At 36.7% G+C, this 14711-nt stretch overlaps 1 protein-coding gene across 1 annotated transcript in view; it reads right to left on the bottom strand.

Moving 5' to 3' along the window:
* Positions 1-4354: 4354 nt before the first annotated feature.
* SPOCK3 (SPARC (osteonectin), cwcv and kazal like domains proteoglycan 3) overlaps positions 4355-14711 on the bottom strand; it is a 160620-nt gene continuing 150263 nt past the window's right edge. The window contains exons 9-11 of the mRNA XM_021555661.2: positions 8353-8415; positions 7043-7180; positions 4355-6045 (exon numbers count right to left, since the gene is read on the bottom strand). Coding sequence (XP_021411336.1) covers positions 5876-6045; positions 7043-7180; positions 8353-8415 — 371 coding nt within the window. The 3' untranslated portion in view covers positions 4355-5875. The remainder of the gene's footprint in view (positions 6046-7042; positions 7181-8352; positions 8416-14711) is intronic.

The following is a 14711-nucleotide window of genomic DNA, read 5'->3' as shown; positions in this document are numbered from 1 at the left end:
CACGAGCAGCAGCACTCCCACAAAGCCCCTCAGCAGGCACATGCAGTTCCCCTTCAGCAAACACAGTCTGTGCACAGCCCAGTCCTCTGTGGCCAGGTCACAGCACAGCTCAGCCATCGGGGAGGGCAGCACAGAGATGAGCTGTGCCAGGCAGCAGGTTTCCAAAACCTGCCCTGCTCATGACAGCACCATTCACTCAAAGGACACAGGAGCTGCACAGCAAGATTCCTGTCTGCACATTGGAAGAAAAAGACCTATTTCAATACAGCAGCAAATATTAGAAATTTTGTGCAATTTCATTCCTGCTGTTGAAAATTATGAGGCCTTTTTTTTCCCCATTGTTATGTAATGGTATTCAAGAAGCAGAGACGTGGGAGACAATTTAATACAAACTGACCTATAATTAACAGTAACAGACATATTACAGATTTGAAAGGGGGAAAAAAGAGAGCTTCTTTCACTCACTTTCTCATTATAATTGAAATCTAAGTATGGCCAGACAACAGCTAACCAGGCAGTTAGTGCTTTTGGTGGAAGTCAGATCTATGCATCACAGGAGTCGATTGTATTAGGGGAGCTACTCATTACCTCTTTGGCCTTAAGACATCCCTTATGTCAACACTGATTTTTTTGTATCTTTAAAAAACTGATATAGGAAACTTAGAAGACAATTCTTTTTCTGCTGTTATTGCTGATTCAAAGTAACTAGGCAGAGAGATAAAATAGTAACAACATTTGCACTACATGAAAATCAAGCTATCTTAATGAATAAGAGATACAACTGTCAATGGTATTCCACTTTTATGTCAAAACCTGAACAAATTACCATTTATACAGGCAAAAACTCTGGGCACTTCCTTGTACTGAGTCAAACAAGCATTTATAATGGATATACTAAAGTACATCTGGACAAACACCTGCTGTAAAACCCCTTCAGAGGAATGACAATGTGCCAGTAATGTCCTCAGCTTCTGGGCTGCTTAATGGTGCAATTCCTACAGATGCCACTGTGGGAAATGAACTCATCTCAGCATTTATGTGTAATTTCTGATGTGAAGATATGCTAGAAAGCTATACAGCCTAATAAAAACATATGTGGTGAAATTATGAGGGGAAAGAACAACCTGAGCAATGAACTCAGAATCCTCACACTTTTTAATTCAACAACAGGATCACTCAGATACATAGATTCCATCCCAATGCTGACACATTCTAATGTTTCTCCTGCCTGGCACATTCTAATGTTTCTTCTGCCTTCCTTTCAGCATTACTATATTGGGGTGGGGTTTTTTTGTTGTTGTTGTTTGTTTGTTTTTTGTGTTGTTTTGTTTTTAATTAGGAATTGTCTTTCCATGAGCAAAGATTACATTCTGGTATATTTTCAAGGCATAAATTAAAATTGTGGGTAGGTTTTCTTCACAAAATTATTAAGAGTAATCAGTCTTATCTAATAAATCATGCATTTGAAGCTGCTATGCTTTCAAAAGACTCTCCTTCCTATATTCTGGCAGGATTTCTAGGGACAGATCCTAGAGTTCTTACTGCAGAAAGTAGTAGTCCTGCACAACATTTGATCTCTGTCCTTCACTGGAAACTAGTCTGTGTTTCCAACACACGGGGAAATTGAGGGAAACAAGTTCACTTGCACATGAAAAAATACAGACTGGTACCATCATCTTGTGCTGTTGCAGCATCATTCACATTTGCGCATACTCTGAGTTACACTAACCTACAAACTGGTGACATCCATCAGTCACAAATAATCACAATGATGACACAGCACAGAGGCACAAACCTTTGCTTTGCACAAACCTTCATTGTGCTAAGCAAATGTGAAAACTTCCTGGCACAGAATAAATACATAAACTTCCTATAGATACATTTGTTGTATTCAGGTTTTTCCATGGAGTTGTGTGGAAAGCCAGTGAAAAAATGTAAAATGCCTTGCACTGTAACTAACACTATGGAATCAAAAATCTTTTTAAAAATAGGCACACATATTTCACTTGAAAAACTCACCTTCAAGGAGACACATAGTGTGTAGAAGTCTCTTTTTCAGAATTTGGTTCAATTAGCATCTGAAGCACAACAAAAAATTCAAGTGGAAGTGTCATCTTTTAGGCTAGGCAACTCTGTTTCCCATTCTTGCTCTGGCTCCTTGAGTGATTTCCACTGCCTTTTGACTGGATGAATTAACTAATTAGCAAACTGCATCCCTTCTGCACAGCAAGTATAGAGAGAGTGTGTTAACAGAAATCCACTTGTGACAAGAGAGTTTAATCCAGCATGTCCAGCATTGTATTTGCCTCCAGGAGGTGGCCGAGTTTTTCAAAAATTGGCGTTTTAATTACTCACCCAGTGGTATCTGGTTAAGTTTGAGACTCTTCCTATCCACTGTATTCTTCTCCATGTTAGTACCAATCCCTTCACACAGGAACTTGCTGACAAACTATTTTATTGTCCACTGCACTCGCTGAAATGCAATTGTGAGTGATTTGCAAGCGATATACTCAAATTAACTGCAAAAACAGTAAAAAGAATTACAGTATTTCAAATAACTTTGTGCTGCTACAGCTTTATTTAAATCCAGTTTTCAAAAGCTTTTAGTAATCAAAAGTATGATCACTGCTTTCCCAGAGAATCTGTAAATAAAAATACATCTAAATTTCCTATGGAGCATAAGGCTAATCCACGTCCTGATAAACTTTTATAATTCTACCTGGGCAGTAGAATTTTTAAGTAAGAATAAAGGAAATCCAGTTCTTGTCCATGTGCACAAAACAGACAAAAATGTTTCCACTATCATTATCTTCCTCAGTCTTGTACAATAATCCAATTTTTATATAAGCAAACTAATGACAGTAATTAATTCCTTCTAAACTAAGCACATCTGTGCCTTGACCCAAAATACTTCTTTCAAAGACTATATAATATTTTATTGCACTGAGCATCATATTCCTTACTTTTCAATGAAACTGAGATTTATAATTCCATACATTCTCAGAAGAGCATAAGGATTAATCACTCTGCATGAAAACCTCCAAATGTACATCACAATCTTTGCCTGTCTATAAATACATGTGTAGAACTGTAAGAACAAGAAAAAACAACAAATGACAGCAACACTGTAAAAATAGTCAAGGGCTCCCGACTGCTTTCTGCATGACTGTAGTCATGAGGACAGGCATCTGTGCAAATTCTTGCATTTTATGGAACCCAGGAAAAAGCTTCTGAATGGTTTAGATATTTAGCACATTTACATCATCAGCCTTTACCTTTATTTATTCTAGCTGCTCCTGACTTCCTGCATTTATTTAATGCAGAAAAGAAGCACACAATGAAGTAGTTTCCAGTTCCTCTGGTATCATGAAAGGTAAGCAACACCACTGTATTAATCCACAGACAGTTACCTATCTTTTACAAAATAAAAGGATGTTTGCAAGGGAAGCTTTACACTGTATCAGCCTCTTCTCTGGCTTTTCCTCAGGAATATGTAACAATTGCAATTTTGGTTCTTGCTGTTTTAGTTTTGGACCACAAAAATAACCCAAAATTATCCATGTTCCCCACTGTCACTGTTCTTTATTGAATTTAACTATCTTGACTTACTTCTGAATTTATGCTAAGTAGCTTTAATACTCAGGGACTAAAATGCATCTATACTCCTCTTTCAGCTCAGTGGGGAATTTTCAGGGAAGAAAGAAAGAATAAAAACTTCTTTAAGGGTCTTCTGCATGACAGTTGTTTTCAGAAAGGTCTTCATACTGTAATCCCTTAGGTAAAACACATAATGAATTTTCTTTAATTTTTCTAATATCACAAGTTTTAATGAAATGCATTTTCAGTTTGTCATCTAATAACCACTTGTCACATGCAAAAAATTCCCCAGAACAGTACTTCCTGCATCAGCCAATAATGACAACACTTTTTCTTTAGCTTCTTTATTTAAAATCAGTTTATATATCAGTGAATTTCAGTCATAAGAAACTCTTTTCTGACAAAATCCCACTATCAGAATGGTACACTCTTAACTATCTTTTTTTAAGAAAATAACACAACTATGCCCCACAAATTATGGACCAAGCTTGAAAAGATGTCTCTCTTTCTTTACTATGTAATGAAGACAATCTCATAAAAGTACATAACAAAGCTATAGAAAAATCAGGGAAATTACAGAAAATCAGAAGCTCCCTAAGCCCTATTCAAATATTTTAAATGGAAATAAAACATTAATGGCTTTATTCAAATAAATACATATTTTAATAGGTAAAATGCATCTGAAACATGAATTCTTCCTGATTCTAAATTTCAGACTACATAAAAAGTCAAAATGATGGGCTATACTGGCCAAAGGTTGGTTACAAGAGCTTTTATTTTGCAAACTATACAGAAACAGTAAAAAAGAAAATGCATTATATTTTTCAATATTACATAAGATAAACATTAGATTTAGTATTTACCGTGTTGAAATTAATTCAAATAAGAATCTGATTTTTCTTTTATTAATGATGGAAAATCAGTGACTCATTTTTAAATTATACAACCTGCAGTAATACATTATACAGGTCATGTAAATTTTATTATGGGCAGAAAGAAACATATAGGATGTGAATGAAGATGGTGGAGTCCCAGAATGTCTACACAATTAATTAACATGCTAACATAAATACAGTGATTAAAGTAATTTTCTCTACAGTCAAATCTTAAGTGCTACTCTACACAATAAGTATAATCTAGACCACATGGTAATTACATAATAATAGGAAAAAAATTAAAATAATCCATTTTCTCCATTCCAGCAGCAGTACCTATACTGGTATTAATTTGGTAATTGGGTGTGCTTAGCTATTGCCTAACATCCTATACTGGTATGCATGCTAAAACTCTCTAGTTCTATTTTGCAAGGCACCTTTACAATACGTTCTATAAGTTTCTGCACTAGTAACAGAAAACAACATGAATTAAGATAAAGAGCAAAACTATTTCCCAAAATAAGAAAATAGAAAGCATACATTTATTAAAAACTACCTCGGGGTAAGTGACAATACTCTGAAATACAGTAATGTATAAAGACAATAAACTTTAAGCAAATCTTTTTCCCATTGTAAATATTTTACGCTAGTCTGATTAGAGAGAAATACAGAGAAACAACAAAGGGTGAAGCAATGATTACGTAAATAATGATAAAACTTGTATGACCTTGACATGAAACCAAACAAAGGAAGGACAAGAAAATTTTAGAATTACAGAACTGGTGCTTGTCCATGCTACTGCTTTTGAAAAATCCATTCAATAATCTAGCCATTTCCTAATAACAAACATAACTACAAATGAAAAGGAGGACTTTGCTACAGTTCTCCCCCCTGATTTTTCTCCATACCTCTGGTTAATTAAAGGCTGGTTGAGATGCTACTTGAGCATCAATGTTTTTCTACTGCAATACATTTCTGATTCATTAAATGGAGAGTTGCAGGGCCTGAAACACGGACGGAACTGAAGTTAAGTCACGGTATGCAATCTGAAGAGGACATGCACAGTCCCAAGTAAGGGCAAATATTTCTTCAGCAGAATTTTGAAGAGACTGGTTGACTTTCTAGTGTGTTTTGCACATATATATATTTTCAGTAGCACATAACAATTTTTTTTCAGGCTGGAATTCCAATGTGTTTTCTTCAGCGCAAAGGAATTTAAAAACTCAAAAGCACATGATATTCTTATTTAAACAAAAAAGTCTATGACTCCAGCTGCAATGTTTGAAATAATCATACAAAATATACATATTTGTTAGAACCCTTTTGATCTTTGAGAGCAAAGGGATTTTATGAAATATCTAATGAAATTTAGAAAGGTACAACATAGGGACCTCTTAATATTATCAAATATATCCATCATGATCATCGTCATCATCATCATCATCCCCTTCATCTTCATCATCATCTTCAATTTCATCTTCATCATTCATTATTTCATCTTCATCATCTTCATCATCTGTCCATTCATGGAAATCACCAGAGGCAAAATCACCTGAAGTCTCTAAATCAATAGCTAAAAAGGCAGGATAGTTATAGAAAAGACTCACAAGATACACTAGATATTTATAGTATATTTTGCATAATCATACAAAAGGCACACCAGAATATTTACTTTCAGGACAACTACAGAGTGTTACATAAAAATAAAATTGAAATAATACGAAGATTCTCTTGTCATAAAATATCCCCCTCAATATTGAATTAATTTCTCAATGTTAACAAAACAAGACAAATTTTATGAATTTGCAGAACTATAACGAATGCTAGGAATTATTTAAAAAATTTAAGTCCAACTTACAGGTGGCAATAAAGACTACTGATAATATACCCTGACTATTGTTCACTTCTTACGTATCGTCTTGGCCTATATCAAACTGTCCATTTATCTAGAAAAGATCTTGGATTAGATGGACAATAGGCCTGAGCTTGTACCTCAAATACTGTGTACAATTTACTCTCTGCTTTAGGCTATGTTCTTTTGTTGGAGATGTGAAAAGGAGTCATTAATTTAAAGAAAGAGGAAAAATACTTTTTTTTCATCTTTTATATCTGGGACATCAAATAAAGGTGACATGGGAATTCTTGGAAGAAGCTGCACAATGCTGTAGGGAAGGGAAAAATAAGGGAAGATTTTAGTGTGCTAAAAACTTCTGGCAATTCCCTCAAATATAAACTGAAAAAAATGTCAAATTGAATTCACTTGCATGCTGATTACCCAAAGGAATTTCATGAAACATTCCGGGACTTATCTAATGCTCCTCTAGAAAATTAATTTTTCCTGGGTTTATATGCACTATGCCAAGCACGTGTAAGGGGTCTATTAATAGTTGACACAGTAACAGGAGTTCCAGAAAGTAATGCAATAACAATAACAAATTATAATTTTTTGGGTTTTGTATCAGAATCCATGTAGTTGGGTTCCACACTTCTTACTGAAGAAATTTAACCTGGCTGGTAATCAGAGGCAATAACATGTCTAAACCAAACACCACAGAAGGTTCCTAACTTACCACATTCCGCTGCGCCGTTTGTTCTGGATCCTGACACCTCATTGCCGTATCTGTCCACACACCAGCACTGCCCCAGGCTTCCATGGCACTGACTTGGTTTGTAATACCCATCCTCATCACAGAAGGGGATGTACTGCCCTGCAAGATAGATATAGAGAGATATAGATAGATATGTTGAATAAGTATATTAAAGTCCATGTCTTGGCCAATGTCACAATTATAGCAGAAAGCATCTGCCTTTTCCTGTTTCATCATTTCAGACTTTACACTGATTACACTGTACTGCTTTAGCAGTACTAAATTCAATTGACTCAAAGTGACTGAATGGATCAAATATGGGAGGAAAAATATCACATATCAGTCTTGGACTAATTTCAAGTGATTGATTTCATTCATAAAGTGAGTGATATTTCTTAATTTTTTTTGTTGATCCTGTGATACATATTTCTTACTCTCAAATATCTCAGTCCAGATTTTCACTGTATTCTGGTGAAAAGGCTCAATGTAGGACCTGCTCCTGAATGGGAAGTTCTGTCATCTGTGAAGTACAAACAAGTCTGAACAGTAAGAGCCTGACTTCCCGACTAACTATCTACTACAAGGACCTATTTGTGTTTAATATGTATTTTACAAATCATCATATACTAATATTTAATTATTCCACCACAGAAGACAAATGCAGCAGAACACACCACAAAAAAAACCTGTAAAAAATTTGCATTTATATGTACAAGAGGGGCTTATTTTGTGAAGCAGTGACTTGTCTACAGCTGAACAATTCACTGTTTATCATTTGGACCAAGTGGAGATCACAATGAACAAAATATTCATATGAAAGCATTTGAAGAGATTGTTCTTGTTAGAAACCATCCTGATGAGAAATACAATTTTGATTGCTTCAGGCCAAGCCTTTTATTTTACACAGCTTTCACACAGTGGCTAGTGGTAAATGAAAACTTTACACTTCAGAAATATTGATGCAGTATAAACTGATTCACAACAAAGATTTCAATTACTTACAGAATATTACAGTTAAAGGATCAGCAGAAATACTACTTTAGGAATACCTTATGCTGTCCCCTCTGCACTGTAAAAATGTACCTTCTATCAGGGTAATAAAACAGATGTAAGAGCTTTTGGTAGGTAACATAATAAAACCAAGTTTAATAGCTTTCAAAAATTTCATAAGTTTTGCTGCTGAGATTTACTGTGGTCTATCTTCATTGGATTAATATTGATTTTGTGTTGCTGTTTAACTAGGGTTATTTATGTAAGTAATAAAACATTCAAAAGTATGATCTATGGCTCACCCAGGAGCTTCTTTCCTCCTTGCTGCTTCTGAATGTTACTGAGTTCTGTCTGGCAAGGTGGGTCTAAAACGACATAAAAAATGTTAAACAGGTTACACAGTATCTAGGACAAAAAGCACATGACTAGTTTTCAGTTTTCTATGTTGTAAGCTCACTCTACTGATCTTATGAAACACACATATGAAATAAAAGAATTACCTTGCTACAGCTTCAGAATTATGAATCTGCACATCACCATGGATTTGTGCAGAACCACACATATTTAACTCATCTCCAAGTGAGCATCTAGTCACTAGTCTGGAGGATTGAGGAATGCTAGACCAAAATAGTAACTCTATCACACCCTACTTTGCTGTTCTATAAAAATCTGTGCAACAGTGAAGCTTGCCTCATGTATTAGCTAAAAACAGGACAGATCTTTTAATTTCCTCCCTTTTGTCCTTTTTAGAAGTCATGTTCCAATTTTGTATTTCACATACCACACTAAGAAAATAAGACCTTTTTCTTCACTAAAGTTTGAGAGATTCAGTGATTCTCTGGCAACAATTTAAGACTGGATCCCATAGGTATGAAGGCCCATGTATGACAAACTTAAAAATGGAGGCCAAACTTTAGATTGCTTTAAGAAGCAGAATATGTATTAAAATTCAGTTTTCCATTATTCAGCTACAGCTTATTCTACTTCTGAATAATTTCATTTTTACTGTCCATAAAAGAAAGTAGCAGTATGCGCCATGAATGGGAAGAAAATAAGATGTGAATGTGTTTACATCACTGTTCAGTAAGTGAAAGAATCAAAGACATCAAAGCATTAATTAATCTCTGAACACTGGCACTGCATACCACATTAGACCATTATTAGCACCAGGCACTTCTCATTCTGAACCAGCAATAGCATTACTCAGTTTACTCACAGGTGTCTTTAGCTTGCACCGTTCCCAGACAAAATCTTACATTCCATGAATATTAAATGAATTTTCCATTTTAGCAGACTCTGATCATTTATAATACGTCTTTGCCATGTACTTAACTCAAGGATCCCCTTTTCTCCATACAAATAGAAAAATGTATTCTGAGCTGGTTTAAAGATGGTAAGACTGGCCCAGCCCATTGATGCAGAACACACCTAAGACCAGAACGCAGTCACTACACAGGGCACTCTAGTGACAAAGGCCTAGATGAAGTGAGGATCAAAAATATAGTTCTGGTGAACACTGACCCTCTTGGCTGGCACAACCTAGTTATTGCAAGAGGCCTTTGATATTATCTAAGACAGTAAATAAAATGTAGTATACAATAGTAATCCCTTACTGGTAGCAAGCTGTTCATTTATCTTGGTTTTATATTTTAGATAAGAATTACATATCCAAAATATTTAAAGCAGTTTATAAATGTTTCCAGTGGCCTCAGCTCTGGTGGGCCTGGCTTTTCAAACTAAATCTATAATGATTTTTTTAAAAGTGAAGCTCTTAAGGGTAGGCTCCACTTCCAAAATACTGTCAACAGGAGTCTTAATGCCAGAAGAAATTTTCAGGAGTTGTCTTTCCAGATGATGAACCAATTCCTCTGTGTGCTCTTGATTTGATATCACTGGGTGAGTATAGGATTTTAATAATTCAGTCTTTTAAGTATTTTTTGACGCTACAGTATCTTTTTTCGTTGTAAGAAATACTTTGAGGATGATCATGCTCACAATTTCATTACCTTTCAAAACTAAGAATTCTGTCTTCCCCAAAATTTGATGATTTAAAGTCTCTATACTACAACATTCTGAGAATCGATTATTTCTTAAATTAAAGGTATTCTCTACTACCATTAATTTAATAAATGACAGTCATTTATCATAAAAATATCAGAGTTCATAAGGATCTAGGAATGGGGTTGATTTGGCAGGGTTAGGTTAATGGTTGGGTAATGTCACAGAACATTTCTATTCAATTCTATTCTATTTTCTCCTCTCCTACAAAAGAGTTGGGAAATATGCCACTGAAGAAGAACTAGTCAAAGAGGAAGAATACATGCATTTTTTTCCCATGAAAAACAATCCTAAATGAGAAACATAGATATGCACACAAGAGCACTAAAGTGTGAAAATGTAAAGTTTACAGATAATGCCTAAAGGAAAAAAAACAAATCTTTTATAACTATAAATCTTTGGTGGCATATTACAAAAAGGAACACCACTAACCAAGAGGTAACAAGGCAACACGAGGTAGTTATTTACCCAACACACTCTTTTTCTCAGAAGTTAGGTCTTCAAGACTCAAACTTAAGCTTTGCTTCTCAGGCAAAAAGCAACAAAAACTCTTAACAATACTAAATCTCTCTGGTGCTTAAAACTGTCAAAGAGAATAGCAGGCTGGAAGTTCAACCAATTCCTTTTGGCTCACAGCACATTCTTTTTCCTCTCTTCCAAATCTCTTTATTTGTAGGTCAGTTCCTAAGTATGTAAAACTTTTTTTTTTTTAGATTTCTGAGATTATTTTTATAAGAAAATCAGTCACTGGACAATTTATGGCAGTCTTGAGCCAAGGGAAAAAAAAATCCTTTACAAAAATCATGGTTGTAGTTTCTCTTGAAATAGCAATGAATCTGACTGTTTGAAAATCTGAACACAAATAAGGTATCTAATCACTTTCATCCTTAATCTACTTTCACAGATGTGGTAGGAGTTGTCCTTCTGGACAATCAGTGCATGGCTAGGAGTGAGTCACGAGCCACACAACACCAGCCATTCACAGTTCATCAGTGCTCAAAGTACTGGAGAACCCCAGAGTATCCAATGCTATTAACGCTGGCCCTTGAGACCCCAATATCCAGTCATGTCAAGAAGTGTTTGAGACTAGCACAGTTAAGCTTTGATTTACCAAAATAGCACATTAACAGTTCAGATGGAGTCAAACTGTAGGTTTGACAATTATTTTTACAAGATAGGTCTCAAGGAGCTATTACTCACACAGTGAGCCTTCAACTTCCAGAGATTCTCCTTCTTACTCAAGAACAAAACACTGATTTTTCACCAATCAAGTAGGTAATATTTGGCAGAGCCCCTAAGTTCTGGAATATGGTCCACTGCAGATAAGGTTGCAGTGACATCTTGCCTGTACTTGGCATCAAGCATGATAATTGTTGGACATCCGAGGTTTGCACTTCAGTGATCTGAAACTTCAATACTGCAGTTAAAGAAGTCTGCCAGGGGATCTCATTTATGATCATCATTTACCTTGATAAAAGCATGTTGCATCTTCATTTGTAACTATCTATAAATATATTTGAAGTTGTTGCAATCTTAAGACTGGCAAGTACAAATCATTATAATTATCATTCTTCCGTAAGAGAGACTGTTTTTAAAGTGATGAAGATATCTTCCAGGTATGACAGACAGAAGAGTCTCTATGAAAACACATCTAGAGAGGTGCTGGACTAATAGATCCATGCAGAGGCCTGTAGTATACTTTGCTGCTAAGCATTAATATTCCCAGCAAAACTGGCTACTCTCCTACTCTAAGTCAGTGATGCAACAAAACAAGGCTGCAGTAATCAATTGAAAAAAATTCAGCCTATAAGAAGGCCACCATTGCAAAGGCCTCAGCATTTCAGTATTTCTGTAAGCACTAAAGTGTCATGTTAGCATTGAACAACTAAGGAAGTAAGTTTTGAAGATGGGTGCTGGAACACTTGCGTGGATTGTTGAAACTAGAGAGCCATAGTGACCAAAGTGTACAGAAGGACTTGCAAAGAGCACTGGCTCAGTGCAGATTTTGATGCATTGCAGAAATGCATTTTAATGCCTTAGATATACCTCAGAAATACTAAACTACATTTAAGGCAGAGTAAGGGCAGGAAAAAATGCAATAAGCATCACTGGACTGTACCTAAGTGTTTAACCATTAGTCAAGGCAAGACAACTACTACAGGAAGATCATCTTCTCCACAAGACCTGACTTCAGGATTCATAAAAAAATTGCCTATCTTGACTGGAAGTTCAATGCTCAGTAATAGGTCTAGTGTAGTGCAATCAAGCAGAAAGAAAGAATGAGGAAGAGTTTCAAGTACTTGTCTAATGCTGACAGTCTTGCGTGGTAAAACTAAGATCAAAGACCATGAGGGCTTCTTGGGAAATGACTCAGGCTAACACTATGTACTTTTAAAAAGTATAATGAAATTGCTATCCCAGTATGATACATATGGTTGATTAAATTTTGTAATCCCTTTAGAACAACATTAATGATGAAGAGTACTGTAAAACCACTGATCTACCCAGAAAGCACTAAGCTCAATGAATACAGAGAACTGCTCTACATGGCTTGAAGCGTTCTGTTAGTATCAACTTATTTTAATAAACATCAGAAAGAAGCTGCTGAATTTCTCAGCTTTTCCATCTCATTGATATTAATAGTGAAGGCTTAGTTAAGAGCCTTATTTAGATCATTCCATCAAGTAAAATATAACTAGACATGAACATATTCCAAGGTTCAGCATAATGATCCCAATTACAGAGAATTCAACGGGTCACTAACACACTAGGGAAGTAGGGCTCAGACAGTTGTGCAACAGCTAATAATAAGATATGACAAAAGAAGACTACAAGATTTTTTTGTCCTTACACCAAAAGATGGAGAATACAGCTTTTGATGACAAGGTTAATTTCGAAGGACAACAGGCATATTTAATGTGGAAGGGTTGCTGAAACTCAGATTTCACTTCATATTCAATGTTTAAGGAGACATCTTTTTATTATATACTCAAACACACTGTAGTAACAAAGACTATCTAATCTGTTTGAAATCAGAACCTTATCTCAACACCATTATCAAGACAGTGAGGAAACTGGTAAAAAAGGGAAGAAAAGCTTGATAATGTTGGGTTCAACAATGTGAAGAATCAGTGTCACTGAAAGATGGATCTGTTGAAGTACCATTAATAAAATTCCACAGTGTTTAGATCAGTCTTTACAATATCATTCTCAGTTTCTAACAGTACACTGAGCAAATATTATGTACAAAATGTGTTTATGTTGTGGTTTGACATGGAAAAAGAATTTTCTCGGAAGGAAGAGGTCAATTTGGATATTGACCAATTGAAGGTGGACACGCCTGTGAGAACACAGAGGGGTTAAAAGCAGAATTCCCAGGGGAACTCGCTCTCTTTGGTTCCGGTCAGCCGCAGTGCAGCCTCTCCCCTGCCCGGCCGTGGCTGGGTGGGGAGGGGAAGGCCCATGGCCTGATAAAGGTAGGTCCCAAGGGTGGTGGAAGGACTGGAACCGGGCTGGCCCCTGCAGATGGAAGGGTGGAGAAATCTGGGATGCCTCCATTCCCCCCGCAAGAGTCTCTTGGCAGCGGTGGCTTGTCAGCAATTTCACCACGGGGAAGGAGAAGAGCAAGGGAGGGGGGGCCGCAAGTTGCCGAGCTGCCTGTGGGAGCTGGAGAATCTGGGCAGAGAGCCAGCCAGGGAGTCAGGACTTTTAACCCTTCCCTGAGAAATGAAAGCTTTGTGAAACTTTTATCCTCCTCAGTTTGAAAGAGAGGAAAAGAGACAGCTTGGACTCTGGGATGTTGGAAGGAGGAATTCTAGGTGGGAGGAGATGTCAGAGTGGGTTTTTAGCTGGACTTTTCCTGGTTGTCCATAGTCTGAACTGATTTTTTCTCCTCCAAGAGAGACTGTATTTTAGGAGGATGCCAGTGAGCCAAGAGACCTGCTTCAGCTGGGAAAAGACAGAAGTGGAGCGAACAGAGAAAAGTTTGGGGGTTTGTGGTGGTGCCCCCTGTCCTCAAAGAAGGAGAAGATCTCTGTTCTTGGACCCCCGGCCCCAGGGAAAAAAAATGGGGGGGGACTGTGGTCCCAAAAAATGAAAAACTGAACTGTTGTTTTCTCCCCTCTTGGCAGGACATCCTTGAAAGGAAAAATCCTAAAAGCAGTCTGTCCATCCATGCATTGGTGGTGAGGGCACTGTGCATGGAAAGGAGAAGGGTCACCATGGCAAACTTTTTCTCCAGGCGGTGCCATGTGTGACATGGAAACACAGGATGTGGAGCTGTGTTTCTTGGGGGGTCTGTGGCACAGGAGAGACTCTGTTCCCTCAATGGGCTGAGTATCGGTTGTTTGGAGGGTGGAAACCTGATTGGGGTCCAGATTGTGTCTCACTGTGGTTTGTTGGAGTTGGGTGGTGGGAGGAGGAATGCTTTGCAAAGTTTTCATTTTGAACTTTGTGTGTTTTCTTTTTTTTTTTTTTCCCTTTTTTTCCTTTTATAGTAGTAGCTTAATAAAGTTTTTTTCTGTTATTAAGCTTGGGCCTGCTTTGCTCTGTTCTTGACTGCATTTCACAGCATTCAATTGCGAGATTGCATTTTCATGGGGGC

This window comes from Lonchura striata, chromosome 4 (genome assembly GCF_046129695.1).
Source record: "Lonchura striata isolate bLonStr1 chromosome 4, bLonStr1.mat, whole genome shotgun sequence".
Taxonomy (NCBI): Eukaryota; Metazoa; Chordata; class Aves; order Passeriformes; family Estrildidae; genus Lonchura; species Lonchura striata.
Note: the sequence above shows the minus strand (reverse complement) of the source record. Positions and strands in the feature narration are given on the sequence as shown.